The sequence below is a fragment of the Rhea pennata genome, chromosome 8 (assembly GCF_028389875.1).
Source record: "Rhea pennata isolate bPtePen1 chromosome 8, bPtePen1.pri, whole genome shotgun sequence".
NCBI lineage: Eukaryota > Metazoa > Chordata > Aves > Rheiformes > Rheidae > Rhea > Rhea pennata.
In genome coordinates this window covers 32,569,053-32,592,893 of record NC_084670.1, presented here as the reverse complement: position 1 = coordinate 32,592,893, position 23,841 = coordinate 32,569,053, and the positions used below count along the sequence as shown (strand labels likewise).

The window sequence follows — 23,841 nt, the reverse complement described above, 5'->3', positions numbered from 1 at the left end:
CCTACTTCTTTGCAGCACAGACTAAAAGTCCTTACCGTTACTATTGGAAAGATCTTCTTCATGGGGCTGGAAGCTGTTTAGAAGAGAAATCAGCCAGGGCCATATGCTACAAATCAGAAGACAGAAGTACTGTAAGTGAAGGCTATGAAACATGAGACCTACTCACCTTACCAAGGAAACACTGAACTCCTATTACACAGTCACAGCTTCCATTAATCCTCTGATTCCCAATAAAGGTAATGCTTCCCTCAAGTTTTAGAGAAAGGATCACTTTTTTTGAACAATAATGTTTTGCCTCAGTGTCCAGTATCCAGCAAGTCAGAAAGCATGCTACAAATTTAACTAGACAAAAATACTACATGAGAAGTTCAGAGCACCTGTTGCAATTCCCATTTTCTAATGTAAAATTTGACTTCTCTCAGACAGAACAAATGAATCTGTTCAGAAGCAAAATAATTTAATCAAGATACAGCTGTGCTAAAATACTTTTGTTCTGCTAATGTTAACACAGTATTGTAATACAAACACAGCTCCCAGAGAGGTAAAAATGTCTAAGTAATGGTTGCAGTCAGTAAGATGATTAAAGTAGAGATTAACTAGCAGTCACGCTATCTTGCGCTGGCAATACCAGTGCAAGTAATGACTGGAAATTCTTTCCAAAGGCCCTGAAACAATTAATTAAAAAAAAAAAAGATTGCTGTGGTGTTGGTTAACATTTAACCACCACTAACAGGCTTCACACTCACTTCAAAAAGCAGCTTCGAACAAAAATCCTAAGCATTTTGCTGCAGCTTTAGTGATGGGCAACAAGTCCATGAAAGCAACAGAAACTATTTTAAGAAGGTGCCTGCTGTTCACAGTACTAGTGAAATGAATCTTTGTCCTTCCTCGGCAAGTCTGTCAGCCATCAGCTAGCACGTGGACTGAAGAATGCATCATGCACCCAAAGGTCCGAGGGCAGCCGCCTTCCTACAAGGCTGCAGGGACTGGAAACACTGTTTATATGTTGATTCTGTAAGCTAAAGTGGTAATTCACTCTTTCCTATGACTGGGAAGTAACAAAAAAGTGCAAAAAAATATGAACGTATTGTTGCAATCTACAACTTCCCATCTCCGCATATAACATCTGAAATAGTAAGAATCCAAAATAAGAGATTTATAAAATAGCATGACGCAGTACATATGTAAAAATCTAGACTTAATGCAGCTTCCACAGGATAGTTTTGGAAAAAGTGTATTTTCCAAAGAGAATACACTAATACTGATACAGTTTAATTCATTTCTACCCTCAGTTCTTGCCTTCAGGTCCATTTACTTTTCTGAGGAAACAAGCTTGTTTCCTGCTTCAGAAACTTGCTTAGATTGGGTTACAATTCATTCTCCATAAGAAAAGGCTAAACCTAGACAGCTTCAGAATTCAGACAGCTAAAAATTTAAAAAAGAGTAAGAATCACTTCTCCAACCTTCAATAGTAATTCTGGAGTCAAACCCCCTGAAAATGGATCCCTCTGATCTTAAAAATAAATAAAAATTACAAGTGAACCTAGAGCCAATTAAGACAGTGAACTGGATCACACAGCACCCAAAAGGCTCATATTTTGTTTCATAAACTTTTTAGCACATTATATTCCCTACTATTTTGATATCTGTACTGAAGATTTAAAGGACAAGTTTTCCCCTTACTATTTGTATTATCAGCAGTCATTTTTTACCTTATGCAATTAAATGTATCAAAAAGAAAAACACTCACTACCGTCTTTCATCAACTACCGCCTCCTGGAAAACACTGGGTCTAAGTTTCAGCCAGTCCATTGAAACCTTCACAGCTGGAAGAGGATATGCAGCCCCAGAGTCCTCCTGGTAGTCATTTTGTAAAGGACACTTGCACAGAACCCCAAGAAAGGACACTAGAAACAGGGGAGGGTGAAAATATATATATAAATATAAATGGGGGAATGGCATGTTAAAAATGACCGAATAATAGAATACATTACACCCATAAAACATTATTTTTAAGAGCTAGTTGTTTAGCACAAAGCAGCACAATAACTTTATCTCAGAGACTCCACTGGAAGATCAGAACGTCTCCTCCCCTCCCACCCCAATACAAAGCAATTGGTGAGTTTTTTTTTTTTTTTTTTTTTAAAAAAAAACTTAGCAAATCATTTGGAAAAGTTAAGGCAACAAAACCAGACCAAAAAGATATTTATTTATCCATTTCTTAGAAATGGGCAGCTCAACTATCTGCATTTTATCCATTTTCCCAGGTCATCAGGCAGACTCTGCAGGCAGGCACCCAGCTTGGATCTCCTACGGCACACAAGCTGAACAACAGGATCAAGTACAACTGAGATTTTGGTGCTTTCAGAACAAACTCCAGGCTGGAATCTGGAGAAACTCGGTTATTCAGAAATTTAGATATTTGTGAATATGGCCAAGCTGCTTATGGACAGGATTAGGTTAAGCAACTCAGCATTAGGCTGCTAGAAATTAAAATGCTCTGCACCCCTACTTATCTCCTAGTTGAGATCAGCAAGGCCTCAGAGGCAGCTGAGGTCCAGAGTCTATCAGCACTAGCTTCAGCCCCTGTTAAATCAGAAGCAGCTCCCTCCGGAGCAACTCAGGCCTCATTACATCTAAATGTAGAGCAGTAACTCTGAGCGTGGTCTTATCCAGAGCCAAGTCAGATCCAACTTGGCACCCAAGTTAAAAAGTTTCTTCAGAATCAGGAGAAAGATGTCAAGTTCCATGAGGCTTCAAATGGGATAGTCCAGGGCACTGGACTGGGCACCAGGATAGGCAAATGGGATAACCCAGCATTACGCAGCACTGCTAGACCTACACCGATGCTGCACAGCCGCGTTTCCTCACTTCCCCCATAACGCCCACTCTCATCAGCTCTCACACATCCGCACGCTACATATTGACAGCGCATTACTAATGGATTTAATGGACTGCATATTAAAAAGAAAGAGAGAGAAATACAAAAAACAATTAGATTTTACACTTACTGAAGAGAGCCAGTAACTGTGTCCAGCAGAGCTGCTCATCCTGGCTGTAACTGTGCTGCTCCGTTTCGTTGCTGAAGTCTCGCAGGTGATGCAGTTGGAACAGATTGATCACTGTAATATGTACTAACTGCTGAGAATTGAAGGCCTTTTGGAATAACAACCTCTGTAACAAAGACAAGAGTACAAAGTAGGTACTTGTATATGGCAAAGTACGTACTTGAAAAGATTAGTAGTTATTACTGCACCGCTTGTTCCAGTCCTTAAGGCAGCACTCATGCGAGGTTTGTTTCAGAGCCTCCCTACTAGCACAGTGCCAGGCTTCCCGGGAGGACATGCAAGGTTACCCACCGTTAAGCCCAAGGATTTTGTTTGCATACCAACTCGTGCACGCGATGAAACAATACCCTTTGGAATAGTGCTTTTTCAGGCAAAGCACAACTTGGACATCTAACTACAGCATTCCAAAGCAACTACGAGAACTGCAGAGACACGTGTACGCAGTTTCCAGTCTTTCCAAAAAATGGCAGATATAGGGTGACAGGTTTTACAAAAAAAGATTCCAAGAAAATTTAGCTACCGTATGGTTATGCATTAAAGACAAATTCCACATCCAATTTCATGGGTCACGGAATGCCGCAGTTGACAAAAATAGCACAAGCTGTTTACAAATGCATTTCACTAACAGTGCTGTAAAAGACAACTGATCTTTTACAACAGAGAAAGAAACTAACACTTATTTTGGAGCTCCATGAAAAAAGAGAACTTAAATCACGATCAACTTATTATTTGGACACAACAGGCAGGCAGGCGAGTGGATTAACCAGTTTAAGTATCAGAAAAAGGATTGAGATTTATGTTAAACTTTGATTTTAGTTAAAGGCATAGAGCACTCGACAGCACTGGCAATAAGCTGTTGCTATTTAAACAACAGAATTGTGGACCTGGCTGGACACTCCTAACCCTATGACTATTCTCCTTATTCAAAGTTAAAATCAGCCACAACACTGTTAAAGTTATTATCCACCATACACTCAACTTCACATTAACACTCTACCTAAGTTAGAAAAACTGCTATCTAATAAATCAAGCCTTTTGTTGCATAATATATACAAAAAAGTAATCTAAGCCATAAAGCAGGGTTTAGTTAGCTCAATTTTAACACACGGTATCACTCCAAAGATTAGACTATTTCCCACATGCCTGAACAAGCACATAATTACTGATTATAAGTGTTTTCGAAAAAAGCAGCACTTGCTCAACAGTCGATATCAGGAAAAAAAAAAAAAAAAAAAAAAAAAAAACAACCACCCATCAGTGACACAATCACTTAATTTTGAAAAATTTACTTTAACTCCCAGTGTTCAAGCAGCTCGCAATCAAAGCTCTTACACTTCACAAGTAGTTCTACTTTTGTATTTCAAGGACTGTTCGGACCTGCTTTTAGCAACCAGTTCAATGCAAAAAATGTAAACAAACTCTGTAAAGAACACTTCTAATTCTTTATATTGCTAAGATCCACTTCTCTTTCTCAACTTGGAAAAGCATTTAAAAGCTGAATTTGCTCTGTTGAACCCTACCCACTGTCCCTGCTCATCTTCCACAAGCAAGCTTGCTGAAGCAGAGCAGTTTCAAAAAGCATGTAACAGTTAGTATACTAACTTCGAAAACCATACCACCTTGTATAAACATCTTTAAAAACTCTTCTATTTAAATCCTTGCTACATTGTCTAACTTAATGAGCTGGCTACATAATTAATAGGTACTCCTGGATTTTCCAGAAGAAACATTGTTCTGAATGGTTCCAGTCTACACACAAACTAAGCTATACTGGAACACTACTTTTAAGCAAACCACACACAGGAGAGGCAAACTATCTGAGGAAAATCAAAAGCAGCCTTAATAACCAGCAGGAGTGAATGAAAGCTTTCCAAAAGAAGTACTCAAAATTCTTCAGGCAACTTAGCCAAGACTTTTTCCCAGATAAAGCAAGCATTTTTCCACAAGCATCCAGGAATCATCCACGTTAAAGGACAGACAACCAAGTGTGATTACTGAGCTCCGTCTCCCCCAGCAGCAAGTCACATGTCAAATGGAAAAAAACCTATCTGCACAAGTCAACAGAAACCCATTATTAGTTGCCATGCAAACCTTACATAGCTGGCTACTTCAGCTAGCTCACTACATTTTAGCATGTGAAAAAGTTGTTATTGGTTTATAATTTCAGAACTCTGCTGCTAAAAAAAAGTCTCTGGAGTATACTAATTAACACATTGTTAGAACTAACCTTGAATTGTTCTTCCAGCTTTTCTCGAAGAGGGCTCAGCTTCTCCAAGCTCTTACTCAGGTACACATGACCATGGAATTTAATAAATGCCTTGATGAAGTCAGACACACTCCATCGAGTCTTCACCTCATCACGACTACATTCAGAACAGAAATATTTAACTTCAGTCTTTGGAACTAGACACAGCTGCACATAACATTACAATCTCTCTCTCTCTCTAAGAAGTTCAGGAAGGAAGGAATGTTCACTGCAGGCTGCTTTTCATGTTGGCAGGGTATGCTTATTGCTTGTATACACTATTCACACTCAGGAGTGTCAGAGATACAAACCATTCTTTGTTCCATACATGCATAAAGACATTGTGACTGGAAGGAGGTCAAGGAACTTTACTTAGTTCTCAATGCCAACTATGAATGCTTCTGGCAAGGGAGGAAGTCTGTTCCATCTTATCTGAACACAAAATAAATCACACTTAGCCTTACCTCTCCAGTGCTTTAGAAAGTGCTTTTTGTAGGTTAGTGGAGGCAGCTGGGAAAGGAAACTTCACAGCAATGCTTCTGCAGTAGTAGAAAATTGTGGTCAAGTGGTCTCCTTTGGAAGAAGCTAGAATAGCCAACTGATTATAAGGCTGACCTAGGGGAGAAAAAAAGACAACTTGTTAAGGAGCGAAGCATGTTAATTTCTGCCTAAGTCTGGTCACTTTGAAAAGGAAGCAAAAACCCCTAACATCTTTAACAGACAAGATTCCAATTCATTTGCTGACTCTTTTACTCAAACCCATTTCAGTACCACTCCAGTTCAGAAGCTACCATTCCCCCCCCGCAGTACACAAATCCTTTAAAATGAGACAATAAATATGGCATAAAATTTTGTCTAAATGAGACAGTCACAATCAAGCCTTTCCCACCAACACATTTATCAGTATCTATCTGGACAAAATCTAACCCAGTTCTGCCTCATGATCTGTCATAACAGAGAAAAGACTGAAAAGACAGAAAATCAATTTTGCTAGCTAGAATATGGAGAAATTCTTAACTAAAATTTAGCTAACTAAAGTTGAATTACTGATTTCACTAGCCTGGCTCGTAACTGATTTATCCTCATCACCACCCCTACTATTTCGACCATCACAGCCCAATAGCTAGAAGCTAAATACTTAACAAAACAAGCTCTAGAACTGCATGAGCAGCTTGAAAAGCCCAGTACTAGCTACCAGGCTTTAGGAACTGGTGTATGAAGAAACAACAAAAGAAAAAAAAATGCAGCTGGTGAGCAACTTTACATTAACTACACCTAAAAACATATAGATGTAACATAGTATATTGTAGCACTAATAAAGCCTTAGATTAAAGCTGCACTTTTTATTTTTGTGAAGGTTTAAAAAAATTAACAACTGGTATAGATGAGGCAAGCAGCTATTATCCAAATAATTGACTAATGAATCAGGCATTGTTGCAGGATTGCTTTTAGGGGGTTTTGGTTGGTTGGTTTGGTTTGGTTTGAGGGCGGCGGGAGGCCTAAAGAAAATTAAGTCTCCAACTGTCACACAAGGAAAGAAAATACCTCTAATCTTCCTTTGGAATTATGAAGTGAAAAGATATCCCAGACTCACCATTGGAAGGGACAAGCTGAGCTGCATGTCTGTAGTAAGACTCTGCCTGGCTGGTCTGATTCCTGTAGCGAGCTAAGAGAACAAAAACAAGTTTGGGGTGGGGGAGGAAAAAAAAAAATCTCATGAATCTATTTTAATACAACTCAGCTTACCTGAAGAGCATTTTTACTATTATTTTAGAAATAAGCATTAGAAGAACATATAATTATATCAAGCAGTATGAAAATTCAACATCCTGAGTTTTAAGGTGGCTGTTTTCTGTTCAGGTCCTACTGTCACAGCTTACCGCTTCTCACTTAGACATTCTGCCAATCGCACTGCATCCTAAGAGCTACAAATTCTTTTCAGACCTCTTTGAACAATCAGCAACTGGATCTACTTTTAAGTTATTACAACAGCAGTTGCAGATTCCTGTAAAAGCCGAGCCATACCTCTAATCTAATCAACGTGCAAAGAAAAATCTCTAGTAGTTGTCCATACACAGATTCCTATTAGTAAAGGCAGCACACAGAGGTAGAACTCAATGTCCCACCTCTTTTTGCTTCAAAAACTCACCGATATCTCCAAGGTGGACAAGGCAGTGCTGGCAGATGTAAGAGCAGGAGCTAGATTGTGGCTTCACAATAGCGCTGGTGTGCGTCTGTTTATTGCTAATGATTCCCAGCTGGGAAGACTTCACACGACACGGTAAGTCTACATTAAAAACTGTGCACAATTCCTGTAATAACTAGAAAAATAGGTCTAGTTTAATAGCAATTAGAAACAATAATCAGAAAAAAAATGAAACAATGTACAAAAGTAACACCCATCATCACTCAGAGGCATGGATTGACACTGATTAGCTAAACATTTTAAGCTAACAAACGTAGGTTACCAGAAGTGGAAATTTGAATTATATTCTTCATATAGAAGTCATGTAGCTTCACATTCATTATTCTTCCCAGAACCATAAAGAACAATTTTACTGGAACTGTGCATCCCAATTCAGTAAGCATTTTGATTCCCCCAGTATTCAGGTTACCAAGCATGCAACAGTGGAGACAGATAATTAGAGATCTAAAAGTTCTGGGGGACAAAAAATTAAATACATAATTTTTAAAAAGGAAAAGCAGTGCTTTTCATACCTAGATGAAGTGACACCTTCCTCAGGAAGGGGGGGGAAGAGAAAGGAATGCCATTCATCCCCCAAAGAACTTTGTTCCATCATGAGAAAAAGCATTACTCTGACTTACGGTTCAGAGAGGAGCTTGAACAAAACCAAGTTTGCAGGCAACGCAGAGCAAAACCAGCTAGCAGTTCCGCAGCTGAGCTATCCCCCAACGCATGGGTTGCCCAGCCAGCAAATATTTGTGTTAAGCTCAGACAGGTTCATTCAAGGAACAAGACAGCTACTTAATCAAATGTTTCCAAAGCTGATCCAAGGAAAGTCTGGACTTTACCATCCTAATCAGTGTTTTTGAAGTTTTTCCCTGTGGACTCCAGCTAATAGCAGGGAAACAGAATTACTCTGTATGACCAGTTAACAAAAGTAACCGCCACTACATGCCAATTAAAAAAAAACACGTAATTCAAGCTTCTAGCCTTGTAACACAGTTAAGACAAAATTGACAGACTTCCTCTAGCTGTGAACACACTCAGCCTCCAAATAAAATAGACCCAGGGTAGAGTTCCCATTCCAGATAAGGCATACGGAAAGCCCCAGGCTGATGAAGAGACTGGCGCACTCTTCATGCACTCAGCTGGAAGAACTTGAAGATTGTAGAAAGGTCTAGCAGACAAAATGTAAAAGTTCTTAAACTCTGCTGAGCTGGAGGTGCCTCAGCACTACAAGAGCTTTTGCCAACTGCTTGTGTGGCAAGCACAATGTGACATTCTTGCTCACTGCAGAAAAGGGCTTGCTCCCTCTCTTGTTCTGTCTTTTATATAGGGGAGGGAAGATAAAAACCTCAAAGTAGAAGATATCTCACAGATGAAAGCTGCATAAAAGAGAGAAACTTGGCATCTTCCAACATGCTGAATTATAAGAATTCATGCTCTCCTTCAAAAATGTCATGTACAGAGACCTAGCCGCTGGACGGCAGGCATCCAGCCAGAGCAAAATCACTGAGCTAAAAATTCAATGGTTAGCATCACTGCAAGCAAAGAAACACCAGAGCCCGGTGTTGTACAGAGGAACAGCAAAGCTCCTGGATACACTGTAGAGAAGAAAAATGATTCAGAAAAGTGATTCACAATGACTTTGGGAAAAAAAAAATGAAGTTGCCTTGCATGTGTTCAGAGTCAAACGCAGAACTGATGCAAGGAGCATGAGCTGTTGTGTGTATTGTAGTCTGAAGCAACTGCAAGCCAGCCAAGACCGAAAGCTCAGTCAGATAACTGCTTAGGATGTACGTTTCAGCAGTGGCAATGGCTACGGAAGGACAAATCCAATAGGAAGGAAATTAAATAAAAGTTAAAAAGGAAGTTAGCTTTATTAAAGTCACTGGCATACAGAGGCTCTTACTCTCCACAATCTACCAGCTGAAATCTAACATGAATGACAGTACAGGCAAGGATCTGGCAGTATGAACACAAACACATACACTCCCATAAGTAGCCCTATAGTATCATGCATTCACAGTTCCACATTACCTACTAAAAACAAAAAAAAAAAAAAAAAAAAAAAAAACAAACCAGCAAAAAGTCCCACAGTAAAAACCTCTTAAATGCAAATCAGATGCTATAGCCAAGCTGGAAGTTAAAATCACTTTTTCCTGCACAGGCTTTTTGCAATTACCCAAAAACTCACAATATACTTAGCTCAAAAGCATTCATCAGTACAGCTTTGTTCAAGTAGAAGAAAAGTTCATGTAACTGAAGTTTGCAATTCTAAAAAATTTTTGACAAATACGTAAGATTAAAGAAACAGTTGTAAGACTGGGAGACTTGATCACAAAACAGCCAATGAGTTAGGTTATCAAATGCAAAACAATACTCTTGGGGACAATCCCCCACTTTTCTTATAAGTAACTGTGGTAGGCAGCAAGATATTACCATATAGGAAAAAAAGCTGTACTTATGTAGACAGTGCTTGGAAAATACTAGCTCAACACTCAGCACCAGCATTAGAAATTATGAGGAAGAAACAGAGCAAAGCACAAAACATTATGCCACCGTACACCCACAGTTGGAATTGTGCACATAGCTCCAGCTGTTCCAGAGTAGAATTAAGAACAATATGGAATATTTTTGTTTATCTTTGGCTAACAGGAGAAATAGCTTCATATAGGAGAAGTCTCGCATTTTCCAGAATGAAAAGAAATTACGGCAACGGCCCAGAAAATCATGAATAGTAATGAGAAGGTGAATGGTAATTTGTAGAGAAACAGCAAACAGAAGAACCAAGAAGAATACAGAGAAATCATTAGTTAACCTTTCTTTTTTTTTTAAAGATGATGTAAATGAAACAATTATTCACACATTGTGGTAGAGACCAGGGCAAATAGATTCAAGTCAAATGGACTAGTAGCTAGAAAGCATGATGATCCACATACAAACCGGCTCAAAAAGTTCCCAAGAAAATTTGAAGCAAGAATGCAAGAGACCACAGCAGGAAAGTATCATTCTAAATTTTTCTGTTTCTTTTGCTCTCTCTACCTAAGCTGTCACAGCAGACTACTGTCAAGAGACAGAATGAGAGGCTACATGGACCCAAAGAGGTGGTTTTTTAGGTTTTGAAGCAGATGCTACAGAAGGGAGCTTAAATGGTTTCCATGTTTCTGCAGAGTACCAAGACAACTATCAGATTCAGAGAAGTTTAAGATCAAGTAGAGGCTTCAGCTGATCAAAAGCACATCACCAACTTCTTAGATGCATTCTGCTGAGAGTGCCTCTGTTATCAAGATACATTGGCTGATTCACAGCAGTAACAGCTTCACACGCTAAGAGAAAAGATTAGATTTTATCTGCCTAGGAAATTGATTCTCCTGTCCTTCCTCAGATTAGTACTACAATTCTTCACATCCATATGGCATAGAAGCCCATCTCTCATGAAGCATCAAACATACCAGTTGCTGGAGCAACACAGAAGATCTGACAAGGGACAGCAGAAGCTTATAAAGGACCTGCACTCCTGCAAGGCTGAAGGCCACTTTCATACTATGCAGATATACACAAGCAACACACATTTTTGACTCACCTGTGTGTAGAAGCCACTAGCTGCCTCTAAGAACAGAGAAAGGTTCGCCTGAACTTCGCTCCGATTTGGATTTGCTCTATTTTTCGCTTGACTTTGTAGCGTAGTAATCTGATTTTTAAAGGCATGATTCCAACTGAAAACAAAAAAAGTTTTTCCTTTTTACTTTGGAAACGTCTCATCATGCAGATAGCAATCCCTGCCCCAGCAGCAGGAAAGAACTGTTTAATTACATAGTATTAGACACTAAGAAGAAATGTATTCAACTTCAGACAACATTCAGATTTAAAATATAATGTTAAATAAGGAAGAACCACCTTTCCCCATCTCTCAGAGCTAGACAAATTGATTCCAATACTGGACTGCTAATACTATAACAAAAATATTTGCTCTGTTAACTGCATAAATATTTGCTCTTAGATCATAGATCTAGGCATCACAGCTCCCTCCTCTTAAAATGGGATGTGGGGTATGGAAATTGGAGTTAAGTCATTCAACTTCTGGAGACAGAGACGGGGCTACTCTGACAGCTGGCTGATCCTGCTTCCCTCACAGTGCTGAAAGACTCACGTGCTCCTCTTAACTAAACCTGTTACAACACACCTGCATCTTAAATAAGAAGGGCTGGACTCACCACATGGAGAAACTCGGTATGAGCTTCCCCGGGTTCTGCGCCTGTCGTGAGTGCCCTGGACAAGTCCTCTCTCGTTCTTCGTCCCTCCGCCCAACCCTAGCCCAGAGGGTGGACTGCGAGGGTCTGGACAGCTGCTCTTCTCCACCACTACGCCTTGCTCAAAGCGCCACCTTAGCGCACCAGGCAGACTTCCTCTTTTCCTCTTCCCACCCTTCTTTGAGGGCAAAGACGACAAATCTTTCTTTCCTCTCTCCCCTTTATCTTGCTCACCAAAAACCACTCCTGCGTGAAAAGGCTGCTAATTGCCAGAGGTAAAATAATAATCCACTGAATTCTTTTAATCTGTTCTCTAGTAACAGTCTCGTGTTTCACCCACAACACAGCTTTCATTTTCAAGGACATAAGACCACCATTTCGTAGAATACAATCACTATTCTAGAAATGTTGAGGGTTTCCAGCTAACCAGCACATATTAAACATACATACATTTACTGAAGTACTTACAGGTCCTGCTCCACCTTTTTATCTAAAGCATATTCCAAATCAGTCACTAGCATTTTCTGATATAAGTCCTGCAGAGCCTGTCTGGACGTCCAGACCTCTGCTGGACCCAGCTTCGAATCTGGGCAAAAGAAAAAAAAAAGGCAAAAAAAGAATACAATTGTTTTTTGTAGTGTACAAATTTATAGTTATTCCAACAAATTTTTCACTCACCTACCAAGTGAAAGAATATAGCACAGCACAAGGTACCCAATGCCAAAACCCCACTTTAATTAGATATGGCAAAACCTAGAACTACAGAGCCTGCACACCATCTTGGAACAGAATTAGGCCAGCCCAGACAGCTCAGGGGGAAGGTGCCAGGTTTTGAATCCTGAGTTTATAGCTCTAGTACACGGGGATTTTCTGACTTCTGCTTTTGAGAGCTGCAGACACCTTGTTGAGGCTATCTGAGGTCTGTAAGACTGGAAACAGCAGGGAAAGAGCAGGGATTAGCAGATCACTGTCTCCTACAATACAGAAGTAGAGGTTGGCAAAGTCAGCAGCTGGAAGGTTCAAAACAGACAAGAGGGATCACTGCCCACACGTCATTAAGCTGCAGAACTTCCGCTACTGGAAGAATTTTAGAAAGATTCCAGATGAAACTAAAAAAAACTCAGTGGAAAAGAAATCCATCAAGCATTTCTGCTACCACGACTAAATAGGCCAGACCCTGAGGCAAAGCTGCTGGCGTTGAAAACATCCCGGGGCACTTCTGCTGCACGCTTGCCATTTTCTAACTCTTTGCTAGCCGTCTGCTTTTCATCACTGAGGGTAAGTGCAAACACTGTTTCCCCGCTACCACAACTTCTATAGCCAAGTTTCTTGCGCCTTGTAAAATCACTTAAGTAGGCACTGCTGGAGTACAAGGGATGAGCCTCATCCCAGGGAAACCCTTCTGCTGATGGTATAGCCACTCCTGCTGGGCGACGTGGGTCTAGCCAGTTAAAGTTCCCACACGTACTAGCTGAGCTGCTCCACGTCCTATACCAAGCTGCTGCAAGGCAGATGGGTGAGCATAGCTTCCTTATGCAAGCCGCCTATTGCATGGGCGATGCATCTATATACACTATTTTCAATTTACAGAAATACATGCAGTTTAAAACAGTCTGTAGCATTTTGTAGCACCTGCAGGGTGCATTTTCCTAACACAAATGGCAGCGTTCAGATCAACATTTCCATCACCCAGGTTTCTTAAAAACAAGAAAAGCCTTTTCCCATTGCTCATCTCGGATATCTAACTAGTCCCTGTGACATTCTGGATATGGGTCTTTCATCCCAAGAGGAAGAACACAATGGGAGAGGAGTAAGGGCATAACCTCTATCTCTACATGCTTTAATACACCCAATTCAACTTCAAAACGTGTAATTTTGATCCAGAAAAGAGGGCCGCAGTTGTCAGAATTCTATGCATTTCCCTACGGAGGCCAAACCTTTAACATAAGGCACACGCTTTTTACAGAGTTCTTAGCAATAGTAAGCATAAGAAACACACAGAAGAAAAAACAGGAATCGAGTATTATTAGTTATATCAGTTATATAATAAAGGCAATTACCTGTCATGTCAGCCTTCAGGACTTCTGCCTGCCTGTAAGAAAGCAATAAAACAGGAAATTAGAAACTGATCAAAATAATCCAATTACACTACAGTAAATTCATGCAACAGTGAGTACAGAAAGCGGGGCGAGCACCTTAGAGGCTGCCTACAGCCTAACCTACTACATTTTCCCCCCACGGAGTGCAAATTTGAGCTACTGTTGCTTGACAGTACGACTTCCTCTGCCTTCATATCATGATAAAAGCTAATAGCTCCCCTGTTTGAATTGTGAGATGTCCTAGCCCAGAGAGGAGCAAACGCTCAACAGTGCCTGCCAGCACAGTCCTACAGTCCTGTCCCCCTCTGCGCTGCCCTCGCTTTCCTTAAGGAGGGCCAATGAAAAGCCCACGGCTTCCTCGCTTGCCTCTCTTCCTTGCACTGCTTCCCTAAAGTCACAACTTAATCAAGTTTTCAGGAAAAAAAAGGGGGGGGGGAGGGAGAAGGGAGCAAGGAGCATACAGAAAGCAATTGCCATTCCCTCGCTGACCAGCCTCTGCAAGCCCCCACGGGGGGCACAGGCTGGCAGATAGCTTCTCAAGCAGAGGAACACTGCAAGACACGCCTAATGAAATAAATATTTAGGAATCAGATGGAGCAGGCAACCAATATATCACTTTGCACTGCAAGTCTAATGAAGCACAACAATGAATTTTGTGATACTAAGATTTCAAAGCCTGAATAAACCTGCTCAGAAGGAAGTTTACTCTGTTGGGTACTTCAAGCACCTGCCAGTTTTGCCATCTTTTCTTTAAGCTGAGAACACAATCTATGTTGCCAAAGCCATGATTCCCACAGAGGTGCTTAGCTCAGGCAGGATACCGAGTACTACTACAGGAGTCAGACATCCCTCTCCTCCGGGCAAAAGGGCTTTGCCCCTTACAAGCCAAGAACTGCTCCTCTGAAAATTACGTATCCAGAAGTATCCTCTACTGATTTAAGTCCCAGATTTTTGAAAGGGAACTACAAGTAAGTGTTATGAAGGCCTTCTTTTTGTAAAGTTTTGATCAGCTGCTACCTAGAGAATTTACATTAAAAAAAAAAAAAAAAAAAAAAAAAAAAAACTCTCAGGCCTTAAACCGGCGCTATTGTGGACAGACGTGCTGTAAGTGCCCCGAGCTAACGGTATGGCTCGAGGGGGTCCTGGACGAACCGTGGACGTGGATAAACACAGCTGAAACTGTGTTTTCTTCAGTATTTCTGCACTACCACTGAACCTTTCAGTCTCAAAACTGCCAGTTAGCATCTAGTTGCTATACTGCATCCTGGCAGAAAAGATGCATTGCTTATTGCTTCAAGACACTTCAGTGAAGAGTCTTTGCTGACGTTCAGAGACTCCTAGTGGACAGGAATTGGAGTTCACTGACAAGGGCAGGAGTTTCTACAGTGCCAGCATCCTCCTTCATTTCTAACAAATTTTGTCAGGCAACCAGCAGTAAATCTTCTGCCTCTATATTTTCTTAAAGTGTCCTACCAAACTCACCGCTAGGCTGACTCACTCCAGTGCTTTGGCTGCCAGCAAACTTAGTGCAACTTGTTTGCACATTTTATCATTTCAAGATGTTTTTCTCAAATTTCTCAAATAACTAACTCACTGGCCAGTCTGCCTCAGCACTTCAGGGTCTTGAGGTCAAGTTTCCTAAAGACTTGTTTGTTGGTCCAAAGCCAAAGCGCACAAAGCAGAGTTTATCAAAAATCAGTATTCCCAGCATCTTCATTAAAATGTACAGTTTGGTATATCACAGTTACTCTTTAACATATTCAGCCTAGCACTTTAGCTTAGCTTGAAGTGCAATTATAAAAGGCTTCAATTCAGTTCATTAGAACAGTTCGACAGCTAAAGGAATTCTCATTTTATTCAAATACTTGAAAAGCTTCAAAACTTTCAAACTGAACACTCAGGACTGAAACAGAAGTTCTAAAGGTTTAACACGTATTAAGTTCCCACACGTGGCAAAAGCAGCTTTCCTGCCCCTAGGAAGCCGGCAGGATATGCAGCCCTGATTTACTGCACCTTGGGGCAACGCAGACACTAAGTTTAGTCGGGAACACCCCGCCCGAGTTAACAACCAGCAAGAGCACAGCTCCATTCTACTTTTCCATTTTCAAGGTTTACTGTTCCTGATCAATCAAGTTTTCTTTAAGCAGAAAGGGAAAACAAGTCGTCGCCCTTAGCTTGACTGCCACCCCAGCAGCCCAGCGCCCCAAAGGGAGGGATGTCTTTCCCTTGCACATGCCAGGCTGAAGGCTACCTTAAAAGATCACCTCGTCCTACTTGTACTTTTACACGAGGAACAAAGTCTGCTTCGTTTGCTTTTAAAATCCCCCAAAAAAAGGCGACCGTGCAACCTCCCTATGTAATTATTTTATTGCCTAACGATGGTTGAGAAGCTTTTCCTGAAGCACCAGCCTAAGGCACTCCCGCTACAAACTGAGCCGCGCTTGCAGCACATCCGCCTGCCACCTTCGCAGAACAGCTGCTTAAACACCCAAAACCTTAAACTCGTGCTCTGAACCGTCAATTCCCTCTCGCAGACTAAATGGTCAGTCTGCCCAAATGGAGTTTTCTAACCCTCTTATTGCCACGCTACCCTGGACTTCAGTACATTTGGACTTCGAGTACTGCAGAATGAAGGAATCTGTTCTACTGTTGCCACAAAAAGGACTCATTCAAAGCATGCAAAATAAAGAATCAGTGATGTGTGTGTGTATACATATACACACACACACGTACATAGATACAGGTAAAAAAAATGTTACATCTCTAAGAGGGCTGTATCAGTTTTACAGAAGTATACTTCTGTTAATAAGTGCAGGAAAGCAAAAAATTAAGAAAAAAGCCCAAATTTTCAAAGCAGCCGTGCCTGTGTTACCCAGCTAACCAACGCAGTACTTCTCAAAGTCCAGACTGGACAAAGTCAAGCTCCTTCACTCCACGTTCCTCTCGGTCAGCCAAAGAGCACGAGCCGTGGTGCAAGATCGGCTACAGCACGGCAAGGCCTACGAAGGGCACTGAAAAAAAAAAATCCACCCAACTCGCAGACACAGAAAACAAAGCTCTGCTTTCGGACAGTGCTAAAGCGGGGCTCCCTTCAGCTTGCTCCTGCAGCAGCTTTAGCAGTTCACTTGTCCCACACATGCCCTGATAAGCATTTCAGTTTTTTCAGTACTAAAATGAGAAATTAGTCCAGGCAGCTAGCCGTACAAAAGCACTCACACTGCAATTGCTTGTTTGGTGAATCCTGTACAAACTAAACTCTTTTAAATGGTCAGGGTAGTTTCACTCCAAGCATGAATTTGTATTTTTGCACTTCTCTTCCCTAGAGGTACCTGCAGAAATTGTACTGTAGGGCAAAGTGACTCTAGGCTACCAACTCTTAACAGGAGATAGGGGGCCAATTTGAAGTCCTGCTGAAGGAGAGGACCACAGAACTACAGGCCAAATTTGGGCATTGACAGAACTAGCTCCTTCTTCCAAAAGGGAAGAAGAAAATAAAAGTAGAGAATCCTTTCTTGGGTGGAGAAAAGGTAATTTTTCCATGATAACATACTACTCCTTAAATCATTCCAATAGGTGATAAAACAGACACCCAAGCGGAACTCCATAGTAATGCCCAGCAACTACTATTTTAGATCGCTTCAGTAAAAAAAAAAGCGTATAGCTTAATTCTTGACCTTTTTTTTTTCAAGTTTTATTCGTGCTGACTCAGAGCAAGGGAAAGCAGTAGGAAACATTAACAGCACAGGCAGTGAACAAAATTACAAAGCAGAATTGGGAGAGAATGGGGTTGTTCATGAACGCCTGAACATTTTGCCCAAGACAGCACTCGCGCCTGGAGCTCAGCACTGAGCAAGAACTACCGCCCAGCACAACTGGCTGACGGTTCCATGTGAAACAAGCGCTCTCGTTTCAACTCCTGAGAGTAAGCACTAATATTGACAAAACACAAAGCCTTATTAGCAATTTTTAGAAACTGCCTGGGCACTAATCCATAACAGCTGGTAAGCTTTGCTCAAGGGTGGATTCTGAAAGATGATATAGAAAGAACTCGGACTTCCCTGAACTGTTTTGTAGACAGTGTGCGTCGACCTCAATCTGTCAAAGACAAGTACTTTAAAAAATAAATAAATAAATACAATCAATTCTCGCTTTGGGTACAAATCCAGGATTCGTACAGCTGAATTCGTACTTCACCTACACAGATACAGGCCTTCAGAGTGCTCACCAAGGCCTCTCGTGGGGGAGTCAGGATTTCACCACGGTCCCCGGAGCCTGATGTACGTATAGACTCCACTTATTTACGTGTGCATCAGATGGCACCGCTCAATAGCTTTTTTTAGGCTGCATTAATTGCACAAGCTCTTAACATTACTAAGTGGCAAGCGGTGCCATTTAATTTAAATGGCCACAGTTTTCCTGAAGTACTTAAATCACTTGCTTCACATACAGGGAGGTTTTACTGATGCCAGCTACAGCTGACATAGCAAGAGATCCTCAGGCTGTGAGTCATCAAGCTAAATGCTCTGCATGTCTAACCTTTTACACTCCAAGGACAGTCTTCACACATTTGGCAGCGATCTTCCTTGGAAAAACATCTTCAACTGTAGCCAGCTTATTATTATTACATGTGGTAAATTTAACACTTTTTACTCTTACAAGCAGCTAAGGCAGAGTTGAAGGAGTTCTAGGCTAAGGGCCTAAGCCCCTCACTGCCAGCCTTGTTCCTACACGGTTTTTCCCCTCCAGTTGTTCAAAGATGGGAACTAAAGGTGTTCCCAATAGGTAAACCTACCCCAAAGAAAGTTTATATATGCTTACTCTCCTATTTAGTCTATGGGGAAGGAAAGGAGCCTCCTGCCCTGCTCAAGTTTCCAGCACTCGACAGCCTCCACCAAACACCGAGGCCTCCGCTCTCTCTCGTTCCAGCCAAGAGACCACGTCGATCAGAGAGCCAGCCCGATTCTCGGCTGCAAACGTGAGCTAAAGGCCTTAGAAACGGTATCGGGGCTACAGACTGCTGTTCAGCACCAGCAGTACGTCTGGGTCTAACCTGCAGAGCTTTTAAAACTTAAATCAGGAGAGTAATCTGCAAACCAGCTACACAACCACGTGGGCTTCTGAATTCAAACAAAACCAGCTAGGAATAAACGGCCAGTATTAAGACTGGCTTGATAAAAGCTCAGCTGAGTCTTCCATAAATTCTAGCCATTGGTTTGTAAAACCATTCTTAAAATATTGAACATTCTGCTCTGTAACTTTCCATCTTGACCTGTTATTTGTCTGGAACACTATTTTACTGGAGCCATCAGGGAGAAATCTAATCTCTTGAAAGATGCTGCCCAGGGTTAAGGTAAAGAAAGTCAGTCACAAAAACTCTATTCCCATTTTTCTTCCCCTCTATAGGAGCTGTAGTTCCTTATGTAACCCTGAAAATGTTTTAGGTATAGAAAAATTAAGAGCAAATAACTGAAGGAACAAAAACAGTTTAACAACTATAAGAAAAGGTATGCTCATAACTAATGAAAGAACAGAGCTTTTAACAAAGCTAGCTCTTCAAAACAAAAGCAATTTTAAAAATAAGTGTGATGGCAATTAAAAAAAGAGAAATCTTCAAGAGTGCCTTTCAATCCACTCCACTAGCTACAGCTTGCTTCCCAGAAAACGTACAGATTTCAAAGAAAATCAAAAAGCTTGCTCACACACCCGCTTTAAGGAACTTCACTCTGCTCACAGAAGTACCGGTAGTTCCTACTACCACAGTAGTGAGAGAGATGCGAGTAGTAGTCACTAGTAGCAGTCACTTGAGCTAGTCACGTCACTTCTCCATGATAATTCTGCAAGGTTTGAAGCTGCACAAGGAAGAGCAACAGAATCACTTTCTGAACCAAAAGCAAATTATGCCCTCCAACACCACTATCCTCGGCTCTCTTACGTCCATCCTGATCAGAGCGCGTATGACTTCAGGTTTTGCTTGTGATAAATACATAGTTAGATAATAAGAAATTTTACAAGGCCAATATTCATCCATTACATTACAATTACTGACTTGGCAATATCTTCACATCTGCTTTAAGGGCTGGAAGATGCTGACAAAGGTTAAAAAAGTCTAATAATTGAACATTAGCTTTAATTTTTTCATTACTTCTGCATTATGAAAATCATGTCCAGAATTAATCCAAAAAGAACAAGAAAACAGACTGATATGATCAAATCAGTTTCAAAAAAATATGCTATTTCTGTCAGCCTTGCAGAGGGCTAGATTAGATGCAATTAGAGAACAGATCTCCATCCTCCTTGAACGTCTTAAGAAATCTCACAGGCAAGCATTATAGCATATTCGATTCAATAGCTCGTAATTACATAGTCAAATTAACGCTATTTTCTGGCTACCCAGATAAAATATGCCGTCTCATCAGTCTGTGGAGCTAGAGAGCAGAGAGCCTGCTACGAGCAACTAATTACACAAATGAAATAGATTTTCCCCTGGAAAGTCTACCTCACTTTGCATGAGGAGGGCAACAGATACAATTTTCTCTAAGTCCTAACTTCCAGCTATGGCAGTTCTGCTGCTGCCTGCAGCCCCCACTAATAGCTCCAGAGATAAAACCGAGAAATCTCGCCTATTGTCAGGGTCAGTTGTTATTCTCCTTGCTCTTAATCCACCCTCAATCTCCCCCTTGCCCAGCAGCCAAAGTTGATTCTGCTGCAGCTCAGTAAAGCCGAGACCAATTTGCACAGATGCAGGGAGGAACTGCTAGAGGGACTCAAAACTAGGGGCAACTGAGATGCTAAGAATAACTTCCTTGCTAAGCAGCAGGTGGAGGAAGAGCAAATATCACATATCTAGGTATCACTGCCAGAGTTGGAGGGGGGGGGGGGGGAAGTGAGTAATCCCATAATCCCTAGTCCCATGCTTGCAGTAGATTGACTGGAATAGGTACGGTAGAGAAAGCAATCCCGGAGGTGCTCTGTATGTGGATATTGTTCTCAAATATGTCATTTTAGAAGTATAAAAATCCTGGAATAAAGTAAAATAACCATTCAATAAATCAACACCGCTCATTTGGGTGAGAAGGATAAAAGAACAAGTAGAAACACTGAGGTTTAGCTGGGGCTTGGAAAATCTTCAGCGTTTTGAATGAGCTTTCTACGCACAGATACTGAAATGTATGCCCAGACAAATAGTTGAGACCTTCAAAAGAACTCAAAGCCCAAACCAAAATTATTGATGTTTAGATTACCCATTGCAGTGATTCAGCAACAGTACAGAGCAGGTTTTTGCCCAACCACGCTCATTTTAATTCACAATTATGTAAATATCGTATAAAATAGAACATACATCCAAAATTCAACAAACGTAACACAACCAGAAGTTTTAAAATAGCTTTTTGTAAGAATTAAGAGATTTTTCAATGTGAAAGGACCCTGCATAGTTCACAAAAGCTATTAACATCTGTACTCCTCTGCTGTTGTTTTTCCTAAGTCCAAGAGAGGGGCGGGACATCATTTTGCTCGCTAAGGACACGGCGTGCACCACTAATGGAGAGCACAACACCTGACGTTTTTCCAAATGATATAGAATAACTTTTCCAGAGAAACCTGTCATCTTGTAATATTCACAGGTGCACGTCTTCGATGCTAAGCTCTGTCTCCATACTATATTTTCACAGTCAAGACTACTCTCTCCATCCAGATGGGCTGTCCCCTAAAAAAACTGGAAGTCCACCATCAAAACACACGTTCCTAGAACGTGAACGTTGTTCTCTCACCCGTACTCAGCTCAGATCCAGCAGGCGTTACTAGCTCAGACGCAGCGCAGAGGCACAACCATGCCACTGCGAAGAGGGCAGTTTAAAGCTTTCAAGCCCTCTAAAACACAAACGGGTTCTAGGAAAAATGGCTCGGGCTGGCCCTGAACCGAGCTGCTGCCGCTGCAGCCGTTCCCCAGCAGAGCTCTCTCAGCTATTCGCCGGTTAACCGATAACTTAACCTTCCCCATTTCAAAAATTAATGAATGGGTTAGGAATGCTTCTGAGCAAATTTATAACTTGCAAGCTTAACCACGCTTTGGGGGATTAAGCATTTTTCAAGAAGATCATTTCAGTTCAAATTTAAACTCAATATTTTATATCTAAAGCTAGCAAGGACTCGAAGAAATTAGCACTGCGTTCAGTCAACGGCTATCAGCGTCTGCTTTTGGAATAAAGTACGGGAAATTTTTTGGTTTCAGGTTATGTTCACCAAGTCCCATAGGGGAAAAATAAATCGAATCCAGTTCTTAGTACTCCCAGGACTGGAGTCTCCCTTTCAATAGTTTGACCAGACCTGTTCATTATATTGCTTTTATACTCTGCACTAGCTGAGGAAAAGGCTCTACAGCATTGGATTATCACATCCAGCCTGAAGTACAAACAAATGTTATGCCTGGAAAGGGCCTGGAAAGGTTATGTAGTCCGTGCCCTTGCCCTGACGCTATTCCTGACAAACATTTGTCTAACTTATTTTTGAAGTTCTCCAGAGGCAGAGACCTCACCATCCCAAAGCAGCCGGTTCCAGTGATCGTGCTAGCTCGTTCCCTCAAGGCATTAGGTCTTGCCTTCAAGAAGCACAGCGAGCTTCAAGCTTCCCTGCAGTCCACCCTCACCGCAAGCGCCCCAGGCTCCCTCCTTCCACCAAAGTCCCTCAGCAAACGCCACCGGCCTCCCTCAACCTATTGCTACTTTAATAAAAGTAGTGAAAAGGTAGTGAATTGCCCTCATTTGGTTAGGCTGAGAACACATTTTCTGGATCTTTGCTGTGAACGAAACACAAAGCGATCACATGGGGAACAGATTCGGCACATGACTACACTTTAACGGTTACTAATTCAACACCCGTGTATATTCAAGTTGCACAAGCAAACTTAACTCTGGCATTTCACTTTGCAACCACAGTAAGCTGGAACTGTTTTGTATAGCACTCTGGCATGCTCAAAACAAGTTTAAAAACAGAGTAATTTTGACAGTGTAGTTCAGCATTTGCCAATAAAGCATGGGAACTACAGGAATCGTGCTGTTCTAACCGCAAAACCTGAAATCCGTACGTTCAACAGCATTTTCAAGATCAGATTTTCTGTACCTTTGTCTTTAAAGGGACAAAGATCTTCATGACTTTCCTACCTGTCACTCCTAAAGACAAGAAACTTTGGGACCACATCTGAAAACGTAGCACTCCAGCACAGCAGTTTCTAGGTTTTACAGTCCTCAAAGCATTATTTCATGAATTAGAAGGAAATAACATGTTTCTATATACAGATATGGGTATATTTTATATATATATATGTTGCATATGAAAAACTATCAATGTAAAAAGTAAAGGATTTTACCTTGATTTTGAGAGAGTATCTCAGAATTCTGAGAACATGAAACAACATTACAGTAGACATTTCTCACGTTTTTTAATGCTCACTTATGCCTAGCAATCTACAACAGAAGCTGTCAAAATAGTCAGTAGTTGCCTGAACAACATCAGCAAGCATTTGATATTGTCATCAGGAATACATTGAAAATACCTTTCAGGTTAGTTTCAAGCTTTAGATGTTATTTCAGTCTTTGATATCAAAAACAGGAAGATGAATATTTTAGCTAAGTTTTGTCTACACACACTTCAAGCCAGCCACCTCTTACTACTGTCTTTGTCGCAAGCCTTGTAATTCCTATAGTTTGCTTCCCAAAAAGGAAAAACCCTCTGAAACCTCTAAAACAAAATAGTAGGGGTACGTATAAATGCAGGAAGAAACCTGCTAGAAGTTCATGACCCAAGATACATGTGACATACTCCTAAATTAAGGTCTCTATACTAATTCAAATTAAGGTTGTCAAAGCACATTACGCAGTTGATCACTTTCCTGGTTAAAGATTTTACATGTATACTCATCTTTACACATATTGATGAAACTAAGACAAACAAAAAAGCCTTTAAGAGTTTATTACAAGCTTATTATGAATCTTTT

The 23,841-nt window shown here is 41.0% G+C and overlaps 1 protein-coding gene across 7 annotated transcripts in view; it reads right to left on the bottom strand.

Annotated features, from left to right (window-relative positions):
* The window catches only part of SMG7 (SMG7 nonsense mediated mRNA decay factor), a 50,291-nt gene that overhangs the window by 17,488 nt on the left and 8,962 nt on the right, over nt 1-23,841 (bottom strand). For 5 of the 7 annotated variants that reach the window (XM_062581041.1, XM_062581040.1, XM_062581046.1 and 2 more), the window contains 10 exons: nt 13,812-13,843; nt 12,220-12,337; nt 11,085-11,217; nt 7,463-7,634; nt 6,908-6,979; nt 5,778-5,928; nt 5,296-5,431; nt 3,012-3,174; nt 1,751-1,907; nt 36-106 (listed from right to left, as the gene is read on the bottom strand). In XM_062581041.1, coding sequence (XP_062437025.1) covers nt 36-106; nt 1,751-1,907; nt 3,012-3,174; nt 5,296-5,431; nt 5,778-5,928; nt 6,908-6,979; nt 7,463-7,634; nt 11,085-11,217; nt 12,220-12,337; nt 13,812-13,843 — 1,205 coding nt within the window. The remainder of the gene's footprint in view (nt 1-35; nt 107-1,750; nt 1,908-3,011; nt 3,175-5,295; nt 5,432-5,777; nt 5,929-6,907; nt 6,980-7,462; nt 7,635-11,084; nt 11,218-12,219; nt 12,338-13,811; nt 13,844-23,841) is intronic. The other 2 variants (XM_062581043.1, XM_062581045.1) reach the window with 2 other exon arrangements.